This window comes from Thunnus albacares, chromosome 6 (genome assembly GCF_914725855.1).
Source record: "Thunnus albacares chromosome 6, fThuAlb1.1, whole genome shotgun sequence".
In the NCBI taxonomy this organism is placed as follows: Eukaryota; Metazoa; Chordata; class Actinopteri; order Scombriformes; family Scombridae; genus Thunnus; species Thunnus albacares.
The window spans coordinates 9,841,550-9,861,832 of NC_058111.1; the positions used below are offsets into that span (position 1 = coordinate 9,841,550).

The following is a 20,283-nucleotide window of genomic DNA, read 5'->3' on the forward strand; positions in this document are numbered from 1 at the left end:
TCACATGAAAAGTGTTTTTAGAATCGCATTTGACGTCCGTCACTGCATCAATCCACAATGAATCTGAGACACGTGTGAGTGACGTGCCTCACCGAGACCATCTGCATTTTTTTACGCTCTGAGTCTAGTTCTGATGCGTTTAGTGCAGTGTAATTTGAGCAGGTGCCTGTTTAAATCACACAAATTAAAATCCTGCTATATATGTGTTTTGAACTTATTAACTGTATCTACATAGATTGATCAAGGCTCCCAGTCTGTCTGTGAGCTTGCCTGTTTCACTAGGCCAGGGGTTCTCAAACTTTTTGGGGCCAGGAACCTCTTTCAGGGAAGAACATTTTCCAAGGACCCCCTCATAATCATAACACAGATTAAGCATATGCTTATACTATTTGTTTTCTTAGATGCCACTGGAACTTCTTACTTTAAGCAATCCACTGAGCCACCAAATATGAAGTCTTCTGTGCTTTCTCTGAAGTTGTGGCCAGGTTGGCCATCCGTATTTTCTGTTTTCCTCGCTCTTTCAGCGGAAAAATTATTTTGTTTTGCCATCATATTCTGGGTGCTGCTTTGTAATCAGATGTCGCTTTAGCTTGGCTGGCTTCATGGCTTCATTCGCCAGCACCTGAAGAGACATGGTGCATTTTTGTCTCCTGTCACTGTTCTCAATAAAATCAAACTTGATATAACTTGATATAACTGTCTGTATAACCGTATAACTGTCATATTCCCTCAATTTAGCTAGTTTGGGCTTAGTGTCACGTGACGATATGGATATTCTCCAGAATCACTGACTCTACCTTTAACCTCCAACACCAAAAATGTATCAAGCAGATCATTAATTAAAAGAATGGCATTGAGTTATCAATTTCATTAGTGTTATTCTGTTGAAATTCAGTTACTCATATTCTTAATTTGCACTGATATTCAACTTCACATCTTCAAAGCTTTAAGCTGCAAGCAACCTGGGGTGCTAGATGAAATCTTTAGGTCTCTGTTACCATAGCAGCCAAGAGCAAATCACACTATCTTTAGAAACCCAATCAACAGACTGTTTTTGGTCTTTGTACTATGTCTAAAGAGCTTACTCATTTTAGATTGGTGTCGCATTTCAACCTTTCATTCTTACATAAAAGGGGCATACTAGCAAGATATAAATAGAAGAAATCAAACTTTGGATCAAAACTTATTTTATCCATTCTTTGTGACACATGCAGTGTTTGTGTGTGTCAGTGTGTGTGAAAGTGACTGATTAAGACTGAGAGTGTTCTGAAAGTGTAAAAGCCACGCTGCATTTAGTTATCACTGTAGTGAGTTCCAATCTGTGCCATTATTTCTCCATGCAAGCAAGTACAGAGTCTTTAGTTTGAAAACTGGCAGCTCATTGGAATGTTGGGATTGTAAAGTTAATGTATTCCAGTATTTGGGATTTTAGGAGAGATGAAAAGCCTGAGTAAGGATTTTATGCTTAAGAGCGTTTCTGAAGCCCTTCACTAATCAGGCTCATAAAAGGCCTTGAAAGTGTCATCTTTTCAACGGACATGGTATGCTGATCCGTTTTCTGTTATCTTTTACCTTTCTACTTTCAGGCTCACTCATAAAAAAAATACGCAAATAAGACACTAGCACAAGTGAGGCCACTGGATTTCAAAGGTCTGTGTCACAGTACTAGGTTCTGGGAAGCATTTACAATCCATTAAACAGAGTTAGCCAGCCAGAAAGACATTACTTTCCTGCTCACAGTTTCAACATCTGGCTAGCCAGGAGGGTTACCAACATGTGGAGGGTGGGATGGTTTAAGTGATGCCACTTGGGTGAGTAACTGCTGTGAGTAACAGCACAGACTGGTAAAACTGAGCAACAGCTGCACTTTTCAGTTCAGTTCAGCCTTTGTTCTCTTGCATGGGATATTTTACGTGCAGCACAGGAAACAACACACCAAACTCATCAATAAAACAGATTAAAAACAGTCAGACACCATTACGCTTGCATGGCGTAAGCAAATTTTACAATCTGTTAATGTAATCAACCATTGCTACTGGTCATTCTTCTTATTTCAATGAGAGATCAATTGAAAGTGTATAACTATAGTTATTGAGGTTAGCAACAGAGAAAGATTTTGGCAATTAGTCTCCATCAATGTGAAGCATCTTCATTAAACATACTAAGGTAGGAGATTGAATTAAAAAAGATTTCATTAAAAAACTTGATAAATGCCTTTATAAAGGCATCAGTTTCATATGTTGACATTTGTGTTCATGCTGTCTTAATTGCAGATTAACATCATTTCCTTTTAACAATATTTCCATTTCCCCATGTGGCATGTCTAAGCCATGTAACTGACAATTAGTCATTATTTGTTGTGTCTGTATTTGTAGCCCAGAGACATATTGTTAACATGAAAGTACAAATGTCTGTTTATCATTGTGTCATTGTGTTGCTAGACTTGCCAAACAGTTTGTGAGTTTCAGATATACATCAGGGTTTGTGGCCTTATAAGGCTGGTGAGGCTCCATTAAGAGTATATTTGACAATGTGAAAAAAGTAGTTTGACAGCTATCCAGTTTAATTTAGTATATATAAGTACACATTTTAAGATTCAGAACTGAACCATTAAAACTCTTTACATTGATGTTCAGGTTCTCTGGTTCAGTTGTATGGTGATTCTTGGCTGAATAGGAAAGCTTCAATATTTCAAAAAATAATTCACCTCAGTACTTAATCCCTCTCTAAAGTAGAAGATTGAAATACAATATCTGTAATCCATGCATAAGTGCTGTGAGACTCTTGGCCTGGCTGGATGAGACTGCATGCCCTCCCACCACTAGGTGGGGCAAGCTACATTCTGAAAGATTTTTCAATCAGTGCTCTGGCATTTGTTCAGAGCATAGATTACCGTATTTAATGCTTCTTTGTGGTCCAAATAAATGACACTTCTACAGACAAGATCTGTAGATCTGTATTTAGGATGCTCGATTCTGCATCCTATATATTACATCTGCTCAGTATATATGTCTATTAACGTGGCACTTCGAGGCTCTGTGCTAAACTGTTTTGTAGCAGTGCACTGAGAAGTATATTTATTTGCAGTCTGTTTAAATCTATTGTTGAGATTTAAAACTTAAACTCTTAGGAAAATACTAACAGTTTGCTAATAGTTTGCTAACAGTTTCTTCAAGCTAGAGCTTTAATGTCACGTTTCTACAAAATTTTAATATAAGTCAAATAGAATTAGAAATAATAATACATTTCTTATATCTAATCCCATTGTGTTAACTTCCTTTAAGGACAATTAGTTTACAGTCTACAATGTTTTAGAATACCAAACCTTCTTGAGACATATGCATCAAGAAATGTGTGCACCTTTAAATGTGCATAAAACAAAAGTTGCAACATATTAACATTAAAACATATATTTAAAAGATTTTGTAAATGTGGTAGTGGTCCCATTTCTTAGAAAACAGCCCTCAATAAATTGTACAATTTATGGACAGCCATTACAATATTGTTAATATTGTATTCATATTAAGAATTTGCACTAAATATAAAGATTTATAGTTCAGAATTCATCCTACAAAAAATGGTAGAGCCCTGTATGTTTGTGTATAGAAATGTGGCTTTTGTGAAGTTCTGGGTGGTCCATGCAGGAGTAAGAAATGTTGCCATCCTCCTTGAGTGGAGGGTGAGACATGTGGTATATAAACTCCCACTCTGAGTCTGCTCCTACTACTCTGGGTCTGGAAAGGCTAGGTTAGAAACCAGGGATGAAGCTCCTTTTTGTAGCTGCCTTTGCACTCTTTGTGCTCTCTACCTTTGACAAGGCTGACTCCTCAGCGTATGATAAAATCCTTGCCCACAGTCGCATCAGGGCAAGAAAAGAAGGGTAAGCATATTCATATTTTTTATTCTTATTTTTTTTTCTGACACCCTTGTGATGTCATGTAATTTCAGTTTGCATGCAGTAGTAGTTTGAGTCTTGAGCATAACAAGCATCAGTAGTTCTCAGTTGGTCTTTTGCATTTTATATGAAATCTGCTGCCTCCTAAATCTGCAGTCACAATTGTTTCACAAATGTTGAATGTTCATTAATGATATATTTCATGAAATGTTATTGAATAATATTACATTTAGTATTAACATGTATTGAATCAAAACTCCAATCTACAAGAAACTATTTCATATCCAGCAGACATGGATGTCATTATTTGATTGTCTTGTTTCAGAAGCAGCAGGGGTAGTTGCCCAATAATTATTCACATATGACAGTCTGGTATCTTAACCAGCAGGGCTGCTCATCACTTAATAATTAACATGTGAATTGTTAAAGAGTTTCCATAAAAAAGCTCAAATTAACCTGCTGATTAATGCTTAATTTGCTTTCCACTCTCAATGCTCATTAGACCCAATGTCTGCGCACTCCAGCAAGTCATGGGAACCAAGAAGAAGTACTTTAGCACTTGTCGTAATTGGTACCAAGGGGCCATCTGTGGAAAGAAAGCGTAAGTTTTGTTTCATGTTTCCAACAGGCCAAGTTGTTTCAACTGTTTAAAGTAGAGCATTACAAGCAAATTCAATTACATTAAAGTTTTACCTGATTGTCACGTCTGTTTAAATTTTGAGAATGTTAGCATTTCTCTTCAGTGCCTGCTTCTTCTTCATCCATGACTTCTTCCTTTAGGGTTTTCATGGAAACATGGATGTTTCCATAGAGACAGACATCTGTTATCTTACTCAGCTAACGCTTAAAATGAGAAACACATTTATGGATGCAGCCCTAAACTCTTTGTATTTAAGATTTTCCTATTCGATTATATAAACTGTGAGTTAGCTTAGGAAGCCTCGTCTTCGTTGAATGCCACAGTGGTGAACCACTGATTCCAGGATATGATGTGGCTGCAAAATGTCGACCGTATTCATGAATGGAAAAGCATTCAGCTCAATCATTTTGGACAACCTCTTTTTCTCTTATTCTTCCAGGCGTCTCAGCACTTTTGCATTTAAACATGAATCAATGCCATGCCTATTTTACAATTACTTTTTCTCTCCATCTCTCTCACATGCGCACACTAACACACTCACAAACATACACTGACATTCAGTTTGCCCTCTATGCTCGCATTATGATTGAACAATGCTTAGCACTCTAAATAGGCTCATTCCCTTTGCTCGCTCAATTTGGCAAACAACAATGTAAGAAACAGCCAAAGAATGTTATCTGTTTCAGTGGGAGTCTGAGGCTTGACATTTCTCCCAACATGGGAATCATTCAAAAGATAGTTGAGGCCAAGAATTCACACAGTTGTCTCCTTTACTGATTTATACCTGTAACATTATGTAATATTCTTGAAGGCAGAGCTACAATAGAGGCTGCACCGAAGGCAAAATTATTATTTTTCTTTAGTTATTAGTCTCATTGGTTTAAACTTTAAAGTTTACCTCTTAAATTTGTTGGTGAATAGAAGAGAAATGTATCTCTTTATTAAATTAGTTTCTGATTTAGATGATGGACAAATATGTTAAAGTTTAACTTATTATTGCACAGGATGATGCAAAAAGTAGATGGAAACATATACACTTGGGAGCATAAAGATGCATACATATATATACATCAGATAAAAAAAAGTAAAGTGTTGTTCTTTTCCTAAACACATCAGTTATCATGACACAGATCATATTCCCAAATGACCCTCCAATCTTCCCTCTGTCTGACGTTTTTCTTCCCCATCTTTCCACAAACCCCAGATATTTCCCAGCAGTCCACATGCAATAAAAAAAAAAACAGTTTACTTCATGGTAATTGTTTCAGTCAGTTTAACTTTCAGTGGAGCTGATTTAAAGGCAGACAAATTTCCTGAAAAGGTTAATTATTATTTTTAAAAGTTTAGTACGTGCATGTACACCTTTGAGGTCTGTGTCTTTGTCCCACACTGATTTAGACCCATCAGGACTAGACAGTTTGTATTCAGTGGAATTGGTAGACTATAACTTAGATTTCAAAATTGGAAAAACTGCTGTAGTAAGATACAACATAAAGAGGGGTGTACCTAGGAAGCAACAGGCGAGTGTTACTGTCCTGACCATATAAAATCATTTAGGTTAACTAGCAGACTGAGATGACCTACTGTTATATGACTTAAATTTCACTTTTTAGTTTGTGGCAATTGGTACTCAGTTTAACTTTATTTAACCAACCAAAGTATTTGTCTTCAGCCACTGAGGTTTAATTCAACAAAAGGGAATATTTCTGCTTCCAGAGCATCTCTATCTCCAAAAAATTTGTACAACCAAACTTCCAAACTGCCCATTAGTGATGGGTTGAATTGGAATAAAGCCACATACAGTATATATTATGTTTGACCAAGTTATCGTGATTCTTAATGGAACAGTTCTTTTATAGAGATGCTGACAAGTCAAAAGTTTCCAAATGCATAGCCAGACAATCCCTCTGTGTGGGAGAGCAATGTAGCGAGGGTTTTGCTGACTCTGCCCCAATAGGGCTTGTGTGATCTCATCCCAGTCCCTCTGACTCCATTTAACTTTTATTCAAATACTGTAAAAGAGGTTCAGTTAGCCATGACCCAGAAGCCTACGTCTGTTCCCTGTCTGAGACATCAGAAGTGGATAACAACCATGAACAACCCACCACAGTAAAGGAAACAAGTCTGTGCTTGAAGTCTTCTCTTTCGACTCAAACACTTAATTGTTCAGTCATTACTTGACTACTAATTAATATCAGCATAAGATTTCTGCTGTTTGTAGTACATTAGTGTGATGTTACACACCTACAGTCTTAAACATTATATCCAGATGCATAAAGGCTCGTGTTGAATTCCAAGTCCAAATAGATTTTTTTCTGAAACAAAAAGAAAAATATTTTTTAAGTGTTGCTAGCTCACTGATGAAGCTTTTTGTCCAAGTGCAACTAATTACAACAACTGTATTTGTACCACCTTTTAGTTATCAGATGAGTAAATCCTATTACGTATTTATCTCCAAACGTGCTGACAGTCACTTTTGCACATTTTGAACTGCAAAAGCTTTCCTGGTACTCAGATTTCACTGGTAAACTGCTGATGAAGAGGAACTGCTGAACTTAGAAACTTTAGTACAATCCTCAGATAAATTGCATCCATCTTCTTGCTGGATTTTGTGTTATGTAAAACCAGGGCTACCATACACAGTTCACTCACATACACAACCAAGTGTAATGCTATTTATTACACTGTGTCATTTCTGAGTAATTTGTAAAACACGAGCACTTGATCATGTTCTTGCATTTTGTGGTAAACATCATTTTAAACATGTTAAGCTGAAACGGGAGAAGAAGCAGCTTTTCTTTTAGAGCTTTCTTGTAATAAAAACTGGGCAGTCTACAATAATGAACTCCCCAGCTAACTCTGGACACATGTGGTATTAGGTACCCCTAATAGGTACATCTGTGGTGTTCTTTATGTCCTGTGGGTCTTTTTTACTGTTTCATACCCGTTAGCTATTTGAGGTGAAATGTACATCCCCACGTCTGGTTTTCCAAAAGCTGGAGACAATGCTATAGTTCCAACATGTTCAAACCTGCTGACACAAGGGGTATGGTCATGTTTATATCTAGCAGCTGCTCTTTGTATTTTACTATCCTCCTCAGGCTACAGTGTCCAGTAGTGGAGAGGAGAAACAGCTTCTGTTATGTTTGTCTAACAGGAAATAAATATTTTTCATTTGTATATAATTTATCTAAACAGTAATCAAACTTCATCCTCTAATTTTTTTTTTAGTTTGTGATAGAAACACATTGTGAAAATTCGAGTGAAAACTGAATCATGTCGTTTTTCAGATTAGGTCAGCTGTTTCCATACACACCATCAAACCATACAAATGTTCCTCTAATTACACTGCAAGCCAACATCTTAATGTCTCTGAGGTTAACCAAATGCCAAGGAGAGCCCAAACTAATTGTTTAGCTTCAAAGGGGAGGTCTTGGTAATATAAGTCTACTACTGTAATGGTAGCCTAATCCTAGCGGCACCCTTTCCATTAGGTTTTGGCCCAAGTTGTTGGATCACATGGACTGTTCCTGTAATGAAGGAGATAATGAGTAACATCTGGAAACAGTGAATATACAAGACCAACACTGAATGATGATTAGTTCAAAACATGGTAGTCACATAAAATACAATATTCTCACAGTTATGTTGAAAGATGCTTGCAAACAAGTTTTCAAAGGATGTGCCACTTATTTTATATAAAACCTACATTGTGATCTGTGTCTTTTGCCTGCAGGACTGTGCTTTATGAGTGCTGCCCAGGGTACATGAAGCTGGAAGGCATGCGTGGTTGCCCTGCAGGTATAGTATGTTAAATGCTACACAGTAGTCAATGTACTGTATAAAGGTTATATGAGGCCATGTCCTCCAAATGTAGAGCAGCTGTATGCTATTTTTGAAATTACACCAAATAAACTAGAAGAGGATGCCCTAACATATTGTCAGCACATGTGGTCTTTCTTTTCAAGCCCCAGATGTTTTCAAGGTTTCTTGTTTTTATTTTCAGACAGACAGACTAACATGTAATGAAGTCTGTTGTAAATTTCTTTCTCAGTGGCCCCAATTGACCATGTGTATGGCACCTTGGGTCTGGTGAAGGCTACCTCAACCCAAAAATACTCTGACATTTCTAAGCTGAGGCCTGAGATTGAGGGATCTGGATCATACACCTTCTTTGCCCCTAGCAATGATGCCTGGGAGCTTGTGGATGAGGTGAGTCAAAGACAAAACAAAAGCTGTGGAACCACTCCATCTGTGAGAAAAGGTTTTAATATCTTATTTTCCTCACCTAACAGACAGTGAGGAGTGCACTGGTCAGCAATGTCAACATTGAACTGTACAATGCTCTGCATTATCACATGGCCAACAAACGCCTCTTGACCAAAGATTTAAGGAATGGAATGACAGTCACCTCCATGTACAATGACCTTGGTCTCCAAATTAATCATTACTCCAATGGGGTGAGTATTGTCATTCGGTGTTACTACAGCAGTCATCTTGTAGTTGTAAAAACACATTTCAGTTGTGTAATGTGGCGGTATGTTGTGTACAGGTGGTGACTGTGAACTGTGCCAGGATTATCCATGGCAACCAGGTTGCCACCAATGGTATTGTGCATGTTATTGACCGTGTCATCAGCTCTGTTGGAAGCACCATCCAGGATGTCCTCGAGGTTGACGATGACCTGACAACTCTGAGTGTGAGTACACATAGGGGTATAAAATGCAATGCACCTCAAGGACAAACACTGCCATTGCAAACACTGCTGCAATGGTGGGTCACATTGGGTTGCATGGGAGTTTTCACAGCAATGTGAGACATCTAAAAGGGCAAAGAAGGCAAATCATTTGTTTCCTTTACTTTTTCATTTAACAGGGATAATGCACATTAATTAACAAAACAGTAAATGTGAGTTAGCCAAAAAGGCTATTTTTCATCTATAGTTCTTGAACAGATGTTACATAGTCACCCTAAAATAGTGCATGAAAATAAAAATTAAACAAGTTATTTAAATACAGTACAAGCATGCAGAGCAATGATAAAAAAAATATTTCAAGCGCATCAATCAACAAACTGAACGAGCACAGGCTGAAACTAACATTGGATGTACAGGGAATTACGGAACACATGCAGAGTTTGCATTTGTGATTGAATAACTTTTAAATTCATTTTTAAGATGATCAGGTTATTATGTCGACCACCTGCAAATGTTTCTATCAATATTACTGTATATTGAAGTCCACTAAATATAATCCTGCCAATGAAATCACCATCTAGGATGTGGCACAGAAGTCTGGACTCTTGGACAAGCTGGGTGAGCCAGGACATTTCACTTTGTTTGCCCCCACCAATGAAGCCTTTGAGAGCCTGGGCAGTGATGTGCTGGAGAGGCTTCAGAGCGACAAGGAAGTCCTCAAAGGTAAACCAGATTTTTATTCTCAGTGGTCTGTCACCTTTTGTCAATGCTTGATGGCAAAGATTACTCAAGGCCATTTTTAACATTGCAGTCGACACTGCATGGGGCGTAATGTTAACTGTGGCAAACTAGGGCCATATTTATATTTAATGATGAAGGTACCGGAAAAGAAATGCAATGGTTCCCAGACAGCATGTTTGCCAGACTAAGTTACCCATAAAGAGACTTTTCTTTTTTCACATGTTCAACTTCTTTCAATTTGAAACAGATGAAGCCACAATAGTCTGTACAGTGGATCTGGAACTTACACACATTTGGCAAGCTGTACATAACAAAGCTGTGTGGCAGAGTAATAAAAATAGGTCTCCAATTTCAAATCATGCATGAAATTGTCGGTGGAAAGTCAAACAATGCAACACATTATTTGACAATCTCATTTTTACAGTTATAAATGTTGTGAGTAGGGCAGAATCTGTATACTGTAGTTATTCTTACTTTCCTCAAACATTTGCAAGGATTTTAGAGACACAGGAAACAGCTGCTTCATTGAGCAAGCTGGTCAGATTGGCAACAACCCAAAACTTTTTGTTAGCCTGAAGCTTGCCCTATGATGTGAGATCAGACCATTTCACACAAAGTTAAACAGAACTGTGAAGAAATCACAAGTGCTTCTTACTCAAGGACCGAAGGGATCTAAAGGGTCTTCAGGTTCCCAGGGCTTTACCTCCTCAGCTGCACTGTAACTTGAGAAACAGTGTAAAACAGCCCATGCAGCCAACTCTGCATGGGCTGACCTACTCTGCATTCAGATATAAATCTATATATACATATAAGCCCCACATTAATTTTGACTTTGTCTCATTTTTTCAGCTCTTCTGAATTTCCACCTCCTGAACTCAGTCCAGTGCTCTGAGGCCATCATGGCTGGCAGCTCTTATGAGACCCTGGAGGGCAACAACATTGAGATTGGCTGTGATGGTGACAGTTTAACAGTCAACGGCATTAAGATGGTGCTCAAGAAGGACATTGTCACCACCAATGGAGTCATCCACCTTATTGACCAAGTGCTCATGCCAGACTCAGGTTAGAGTCCCATCTCCCCTTTTCCTCTTGTATTAAGCTTATTATGGTTTACTACATAAACACAGTTATTATGTGTGTTTTGATGTTTTTGTGTAATCCAGATTTTAATGGTGTCAGGATTTCCTCTGCCTTTTAAGCTAAGCAGGTGATGGAACTGCTGGGAAGTTCCCAGTCAACCTTTGCCGACTTGGTGTCTGAGCTGGGCCTTTCTGCTACCATGAGACCAGACGCTGAGTACACTTTGCTGGCTCCCGTCAATGCTGCCTTCAATGGTGAGTCACATACTGCTCATTACATCATGAATTTCCCTGCTTTCCTCTCCTCAGGTGGCCAAATATGAACCCTGGCTGCTTCACACTTAGTCACAGTCTACAATAAAGGGAAATATTTTTTATTTCCACTTGTGTGCTGTATCATAAGTGAACAGATCTTTGCACGTTTACGGAGCTACAGGGAAATTACTGATTTATTGGGGGGACTGTAGAAGCTTTATGCCATGTTTGACAAAAGACCTACTCCCCCAGAGCACATTCCTGCATTTGACCCAAATGGAGCAGAGATGTTTTGTTTCTCAAACAAGGATGTACAATGAATCCAGGCAGAATCATTTTATCCCTCTAATTATATGATTTTAAATGGGTGTAAGGAATGCACAAAACAGCAACAACTGGATGTAGAAGGAACTTTATATTCAAACTGCAACTTATTTGCAACCAGCCTACAGAACTGTGCAGTAAATTACTGATTGCAAACATGTCTTCGCTTATGGTTGGTGTTGCAGCTGCTGCTTATGGGACATTGTGGCCAAAATAAGGAAAATGTCTGTTGCTTAAGCTGAAATGAACAATGTTGTTAGTATGTTTAATATTTTAATGAGAAATGTAAAACCTTTTCTTTCCATTAAAGATGAAGTGATGTCCATGGATCAGAGTTTGCTTGGGATTATCCTGGAGAACCACATCTTGAAGAATAAGGTTGTCCTGGGAGAGTTGTACAATGGCCAGCAGCTGGAGACCATTGGTGGAAAGTTTCTGAGGGTCTTCATCTATCGCACAGTGCGTCTTTTTCTCTGAAACTGTTCCCAAAAATTTTGGCTGGAAGCCACTGACCACACACCATATGCATCACCCCTGTCATTTGACCATTAATCTTCATGTCTTTGAGACATAACATTAATCCTCTTGCCTTTAACTTCTGGACTATTTCTGCAGGCTGTGTGCATTGAGAATTCCTGTCTGATAAGAGGCAGCAAAGAAGGAAGCAATGGGGCCCTTCATCTCATGAGGACTCTGTTGAAACCGGCGGAAAAAACTATGTATGAGATTCTGACAGAAAATGGAGGGTTCAAGTAAGTATAGACCAAGGCTAGGGAAAGTGGCCTATGGTATTAAAATGCAGCATAATACTCAAACCACATCTTTCTGTATCTTTCCATTAAATCCATATGGCACATATGGGGAGGAGAAAGTGCTGTTGTTGTAATATGTCGGCCCTCAGCGGTTTCTGTAACAGCCAAGTTACTGTTTTCTTCTCTGCAGGGTCTTTTTGTCTTTGATAGAAACTGCTGGCTTGACAGACCTGCTGAAACAAGAAGGAGAATTTACTCTGTTTGCCCCAAGCGATCAGGCTTTTGCTTCTTTGAGCGACCGTGATTTGGAGTTTTTGAAGAGTAGGTCCCTAAGATTCCCTTCATCTTTTAAAGGTGTCGTGTGTAGGATTTAGTGGCATCTAGTGGTGAGGTTGCAGATTGCAACAAACTGAATAATTGAAAGAAGGAACCTATGGTGGCTGTGAAACTCGCAAAAAATGTGAAAGGCCCTCTCTAGAGCCAGTGTTTGGTTTGTCCATTCTGGGCTACTGTAGAAACATGGCGATGCAACATGGCGGGCTCCGAGGACCTGCTCCCTGTAGATATAAAGGGCTCATTCTAAGGTAACAAAAACACAATGATTCTTATTTTCAGGTGAATATACACTAATTTAAACATACTTATGAATATTATATTCCATTTCCGCCAAGGCTGTTCCACTAGATGCTGCTAATTTCTACACACTGTGACTTTAATGTGCCTACAAGCATTTACAGTAGGTTGCAAGTTCAAAATTCCAGAAAATAAATACATGACAGTTTATGTTTGCTGTTTTTTTGGGGTTTTTTCAGGTGACATAAATGCCCTCAGAACCATCCTTCTGTATCACATCAATAATGGTATTTTCATTGGTGGTGGTTTGGAGTCTGGGGTTACAAACCTTCTTAAATCTCTCCAGGGCAGCAACCTCAAAGTGATGTCTGTAAGTAGTGCAGCAAGATTCAACATCTTTTATCTTAAGTCAATAAACTTTATACATGGAGCAATTCAAACTTAACACATTTGTTATCTTTGAGTATAAAGGTATTGACAATGTATTTTAATCATTCAGTGAAATTATCTTTTATGATAGTGTCACTCACTATTATCTAATAAAATTGCAATCTTCTGTTAAAAACTTCTGAAACTCTTTTGACCTCAGCAAGCTATTAACATTAGTAACTGTATAACCAAGTTTATATCTTGCTAGCATAGCTCATATATTAAAATACAAGTTCATTCAAGCCCCACCTTTATTTTGCATTTTTTTCTTGTCTGTAATTGTTTTAACTGTCTCCCTCAGGCAAACAACACTGTGCTAGTGAATTCTGTCCAAGTCCCTGAATCTGACATCATGGCCACAAATGGAGTCATTCACTTTGTCAACCAAGTCTTGTATCCTGGAGGTATAATTTTCACCCGATCAACTTTGTTAATACGCCTTTCTTTTTGTAAATCTGACAAGATGTGGTCTGTGAACTGTTTTTACTACTTTTGTAAAGGTCAAACATGTAGTTAACGCCCTTCACTTTCTTCCAGATATCCCTGTTGGAAGCACGGATCTCCTCACACTATTGAAGAAGCTCATCACTTACATGCAAATTAAGGTGTTGTTTCAAAAATTTTATTCTATGGCTGCCAAAATACATATTATGTCACTCAGCATAATGTGCAAGACAAGAACCTGCTTGAAAACCATTTATGCAAAGCATTAAGCCAGTGTTTTTTTAAGGGTGCTATTGCATGTTGTTTCACCCTTGACTGAATTCAACAGTCAAATCATGAACTTTTCCCACAGATTAAAAAATGCAGGCTTTGTTCTGCAACATACACGTATATGTATAGGTACTATGACCATACTGTACACTATTTTGTTAATGTGTAATCTGCTATAATCTGCTTTTTTCCAGTACATTTCAGGATTCAGATATCAGGAAATTCCCCTCACATTTATGGGTAAGTAGCAATATAGTACTTGAAATCTCCTGAGAGGCATTCTTCACTGATATTAATGGCATTACACAGTATCCCCCATTGTCATTAGAGAAGATTTTCACTTTAATCGTTCAGGAAGATACACTAATGATGATCAAGTCTGACAGATAGATATATATATAGTATTTGGTGAATGAAATGCACAAAATAGGGGGAAAAAGGTAGGCTACTGGCTGTTGAGTTGAAACATGTGCTAAATAAATCGCTAACACTTTTTGGTAATCCAGATAATTGCACACACACATGCAAGTACATGCACACATATGCATAGCGTGACAGCTAAAGTAGCATTCATCAGAGAGAAGAAAAGAGATTCTCCTTTCTGTCACTGCCCAGATAGCAAAATTGCAGTGGCCCAGATCCCCACCCCTGACACTTTCAGCACTTTCATCCGGCCCATATACCACGTGGAATGATGGACTTGGGCGGTTTGCTCCTGTTTCCTAGATCTGGGCTACAAGCAAGCCATAGCAATGCCATATGTCAACTAAGAAAAAACGTAAACTAGGACCGGCCCACATCCAAAATACACATACCCGAGAGCACTGCATCTTTACCAAACAAGGCCCACATTCGATTTGGGATATTTGGGCCATATTTGCTATTTTACATGTGGGCCATTTCAAGCTCACATCCATTTTGTCCAAGCCAGAAGAACACCAGCAGTGCGGCATCATTGTCTGAAGTGGCCCACTTCTGTATGCTATCTGGGTGGCTAATTCTTGTATAGTACCAGTTGGCAATAAAATGGATCAAAACTTAAAATCACAGTTTAAACAATTTTGCAGAAGTTTAATGACTAGATGGCAGAAATCATTTGATTGGGAATCACATTTTTGTCATAGCAACCTTTCCAATCCAGTGAAAGGTCCATTTGTCATGATCCAGCCATGCAAATGGAAAGTTCTCTGTGTTGAGGGGCAATGCTGTGCTGGCTGTTATTCTGATGTAGTGAAACTTGTCTTCTTTGCTTTTATACTTTCTGATGTGACCAAAGTGACAAGGTATGTCCAAGAGGAGCCCAGCATCACCAAGGTTACTAGAGTCATTGAAACTGAGCCCACCATCACCAAGGTGACTAGGGTCATTGAAGCTGAACCTCCCATCACCAAAGTCACCAGGATAGTTTCAGGTAAATGTTTTTTTTTTCTTTACTTGAATCAACATGTCAATAGCCTTGTATCACTTATTATCTCGAGAACTGATAAATGCTGTCTTTTCCAGGCCCTCAGTACTCAGTCAGTACTGGCACCAACAACATAGCCCTGGAAGGTCAGTGAAACAAACAATTCCACTTATTTTAAGCATGTAGGCTTATTTTCCTAGTTTGTGTAATTATAATGATCAATTTGTTGCTCACTCCTCCGTACATCAACCTTCTATTGGTAAATTGGGTTGGATTTATAGGAAAATGTGTGGGCTCCCTTATTTCCTACTTGTTCTCACAAATTGATAGTGTATAGACAAGTTATTCCACTTAGATAATTAAAGACAATAGCTAGATGATGATGGATGATCAAATAGACATAAAAAAATATGTCATACAATGTAAACATAATGGTTGTGGACAACCCTCTTCTTGTGTCTGAGATTGCATTGGCTCGTACAATTTGATTACAGAACAGAACAATGCATCTCTGTACAAAATATTCCAGTTTCATGTCAAGGATATTTTCTTTTTCCTTAAGGAGTTGACCTTTCAGAAATTGGCACCATTGAAACGAACCCTAATTTTGATGCTGACAGTCTTACCAAAATGATCCAAGGTGAGTTTTATCAATTTGTACATCTCAGTGACGGGGAAAGAATGATTCATAAATAATGTGTGATAAATATGTTTGTTTGCCATTATAGCAGGCAGTTCAAGAAGAACCGCTTCACGAAGAAATTTGGGTAAAGAAATAAGGCAGTCAGTCTGAAAAATCCTGCATTTAGAATAAATGCAGGATAGCCTGCAAACTAGTTCAGGCGGTTATTTCGAATCTGCTGCTACACTCTCATGGCATACTCTTCTCACTACTACAGTATGCAACATATATGTGTACTTGCTTTCTTGCTGGGATTTAGAAGAGGAGATTGATACCATTCTCATGTCTCTGGTAAATATGAAGCTACTGCCAGCAGCTGGTCAGCTTAGCACAAAGACTGGACATGGGGAAACAGCTAGCCTGGCTTTATCCAAAGCTAACAAAATCTAAAGCTCACGAATTACACCTCGATTTATGTACATATTAAACAAATGAGATATAAAACGTTGAGCTTTAGAGGTGCGGAGAAGTGGATTAAGGCTGCATTCATATCTACCAAAATGATATTAATCTTCTGGTATAACTCTTGGCAAGAAAACTAATAAGTACTTCCCAAAATGTCAAACTGTTTCTTTAAGTCCACCATTCTGTGTGCATTCTTTTGCTACCATGCCTGCTGCCACACTGCTCACCGGAAAGCTATGCTGACTCTTGGTGCTCACGCCACTGCAGCTGCTGCTCATTTAGCATTTCATAAGATCCATTCACCTCCACCTCATCACCCACCTGTATGCTCTGAGTCTATGTTCCTCTAGGGGGAGAACTTATTATCATCATTCCCCACTATGCTGAGCTTGGTGTTTCCATGTGGGAAACGCTGAAGTCAGAGCGTATAGAATATGTAAGCGTTGCTGCCTATAGAACAGCAACCTACATATTCTACATTTAAATTTATTCCACATGAGTTGGCTGACTGGTTTTATCCTTTTCCTTTTTTTACCAGCTGGCAACAGGAGAAGGGGAAGAGACTGAGCATGGACGGATGAGAATATCAACGTAAAAGCAGAGAGACACCGAACCCAGAGGTTGAAACTGGTGTTTTAATACAGGGGATACATTTAAAATGACAGTGATTTCAAATATACTGTAATAGGTATAACTGACAAAAATAAAACTATTCTCATAAACAATTGAATGGTGCTTTGAATGTATATCTAATGAGTGTGCAATGTCTGCGAAGAGTCTTTCTTCAGCATATGTACTGTAAACAGAGTTCAAATGAACATTTTTGCATGACTTTAAAGACATGGAGCAAGTCAGGGTAGCAATCAAATCTTTTAAATCCAAGCCATTAGAGTAGCAATAAAAACATTTAAATTCTAAACTTTTCTGTGCTTTCTTTGCTAGGGGTTATGGTTAAACAAGAAGATTTTAGTAGCTGTTTGGGAGGATCTCAGCATGATTAAGATTGAAAAAAAATAATGATGTGTTTCCAGACTTTAACTGTTAAATTGTTTATTTTCTTTGGCTGTTAGTTGTTTAGGGCTTTTTGTCTTTGTGTGTATCACTTGGAAAAATGTATCCAGTTGCAGGCTTTCTATTTTCCAAAGATTTTCCAATAAAGTGCATTCTTTGACATAAATATGCCAATTTGAAAAGGGCATCTGATGATGGTGGTTTGGAGTAATTTGTAAGTAAGTAGTCAAGTAATCAACATTGGTTTAGAAAAGAGAGTTCAGAGAGAGTCTAAAGTCTTAAGTACCAAATATCAGATCTAACTATTATGTCTGCATTTTGGTTTTCCCAGTTTTTCCAAGTACATGGTCTTTAAATTAGACTCTAAGATTCCTGTATCATCCTTTTCAATGGCCTAGTCATTATACCTAATGTTTAAAAGGGAGCCTGGCAGTCCACTTAAGGTTCAAGAGGAAATTTAAAATATGAAATAAACTGGGTTTGATGTGTAAAAAGTGCTCTCTTTTTCAATTTTTCATGGAATCTATGTATCTCAACATGGTGAATAAACTTACATAAAATACATTTAAAAGACTAATGACTTACAGTATATAAGTTGCATCATGTGAAAATAACTCATTCATTCATTTTAACTTTAAGATCAGTAACTATAATTATATTGATAGTGGGTATTATAAAACTAACAACATTGAATGTGTTGCTATGTGTTGTTTATCAGAAGACTGTATACATCATATTTAAGCTGGTGTTTGTAATGCAGAAAATTGAAATATCTGCCCTGCGGTTGCAGGGACATTGCGTGACCTGTTGTGTGCAGATATTTGGGTGAGGTCCAGCCCTTCTCTTGTTTCAGCTCATGTGCAAAATTCTTCTTTGCAGAGTTTATAGCGTCTTGAATGGAAAGAAATAGGTAAAAATCTCAGCAACTTCCCAAAGACAAACTCAAAATACAAAAACACCAACATGGCAATATATCAAAAATTAATTTTTTGTTTATCTGTAATTTCACAAAAAAATTATACAGTGTTCAAAAACTTTGAGGCTTTGTTGAGGCAAGCAGCTGCTTCACCACTACATGAAATGGAGAACCAGCAGAAGTGTTTGAAGTGTCATTATCATACTAATTATCATCCTGTTTCCATTTACATTTTGCTTTATTCAGTAATATTTCAAAAGACATCTTAAGTGAAGCATTCTGTCTTTTCACCCAGTCAGTGGCCTCAAAATAATACCTGGTGAAGAAGAAGCAATCAGCTTGCCAATCAAACACGAAGTCCACTAATATGTTCCTTTATTGGTGTGAGCACCTGACTGAAACATATGGAGACATTACAAGCTGACAGGCTTAATTACTGAATGCATATCAGGACAATATGCAGTGTATTAGTAGCTCAATTTGTTGTTATGTAAGTATAAATAAATCTGCACACCATATTTTTCTTACATCATGGTAAAAATAAATCAAATTCAGCTTATGTTATAGATGTTGTGCAACTGTGTAAAGACGGAAAAAGAGGCACCATATCTCCAGTAAAGGTTTAATAAGAAGGCATTTCTCTTTTTCTGGGGGAATTTACTGTATTTTCCGGTGAGGGTCATGTTGCAAATGACTGCATACATACTGAGTGTATATACAGTATAGCAATATAATATATATAGAGATGGTATTAAGTATTCTTTTTGTATGTGCAAGGTTGGCTGGGAATGAAGTCTCCACAATCATTTTAGTAAATCATTTTTAATAACATATATATCTTTGTTGTTTTCTTATATATGTTTAGCCTGAGACTGCATCGGTCACATTAGATTTACAAGCAGAAACTAAATAACTTAATTTAAGTAACATGCAAATCTTGCTACAGAGAAAGTGAATACATTCTGCAGTCAGACGAGCAACGGGCAATATTTTACACATTTACAACATTGTCAGAGAATTGAGAAAACATCTGTTGGAGGATCCTATTGCTTTTCCATTTGGTTTCGGATTTTCCACACTGTACTCAGCAGTGATCTCCCAATCAATTATTAAGTCATTTATGAGACTACTGATATCACCAACAACAGATTCAAATTTCACTTGACTTGGCATGGCGGTTTCCACTGTTCATCACTATCAACAACAGGCAGCTGTCTGCTCATCTTTAAGTGAAACCATGCAAGCAGTAAATTCACATATCTTAATGCTGAGTGTGCTTTTGCAGTAGTTATCTGTCAGGCTTTTGTTGTTTGGAATTTGTTGGATGTCCTTTATGCTTTACTCAGCCTTCAAAATTGAATCAGGCTGTAGCCTTTGTGCAAAACACCTTTTTTTCTTTAAATGCTAGAAAATTAAATTAGCATTTGAAATTTTATAAGAGAACTGCATCCAGCATCCGTTTCTGTATCACCAAACAGACAGCAGCAATAGCAGAGCAAGGACCAGAGTAACACAACAGACTAAAAAAAAACTCTTTCATAACACAGAGTTGATACTCAATTAAATACACAAATTAATATACTAGGTTATAAGTTCCAGTTGTTTCTATATTAGGGTATGATTTATAGAAAAGAGAAGAGGGGCTAACTGCAGCTCTTCTTTAGTGTCCAGCCTTAAAATGAGGTTGGAACAGTTAAAATTCTTTTGTCTTTTGTGCCAGCACACTTGAAAAAGAGGTTTTAAAAAAGCTTTTATTGTTATATTTT

At 37.7% G+C, this 20,283-nt stretch overlaps 1 protein-coding gene across 3 annotated transcripts; it reads left to right on the forward strand.

Moving 5' to 3' along the window:
* The first annotated feature begins 3,713 nt into the window (after window positions 1-3,713).
* On the forward strand, window positions 3,714-18,165 carry postnb (periostin, osteoblast specific factor b). Of its 3 annotated transcripts, none has more exons than XM_044354839.1 (21): window positions 3,714-3,880; window positions 4,398-4,496; window positions 8,272-8,336; window positions 8,590-8,747; window positions 8,831-8,995; window positions 9,088-9,234; window positions 9,813-9,954; window positions 10,822-11,034; window positions 11,172-11,306; window positions 11,941-12,089; window positions 12,246-12,382; window positions 12,573-12,703; window positions 13,195-13,325; window positions 13,686-13,788; window positions 13,922-13,989; window positions 14,293-14,338; window positions 15,375-15,509; window positions 15,602-15,649; window positions 16,066-16,143; window positions 16,232-16,270; window positions 17,129-18,165. In XM_044354839.1, the coding sequence occupies exons 1-21, from the start codon at window positions 3,762-3,764 to the stop codon at window positions 17,155-17,157; spliced, it is 2,337 nt and encodes a 778-aa protein (XP_044210774.1). In that variant the 5' UTR covers window positions 3,714-3,761; the 3' UTR covers window positions 17,158-18,165. The 3 variants fall into 3 exon arrangements, with proteins under 3 accessions (XP_044210774.1, XP_044210775.1, XP_044210776.1); XM_044354840.1 differs by having other exon boundaries at window positions 16,235-16,270; XM_044354841.1 differs by lacking the exon at window positions 16,232-16,270.
* Window positions 18,166-20,283: the final 2,118 nt, after the last annotated feature.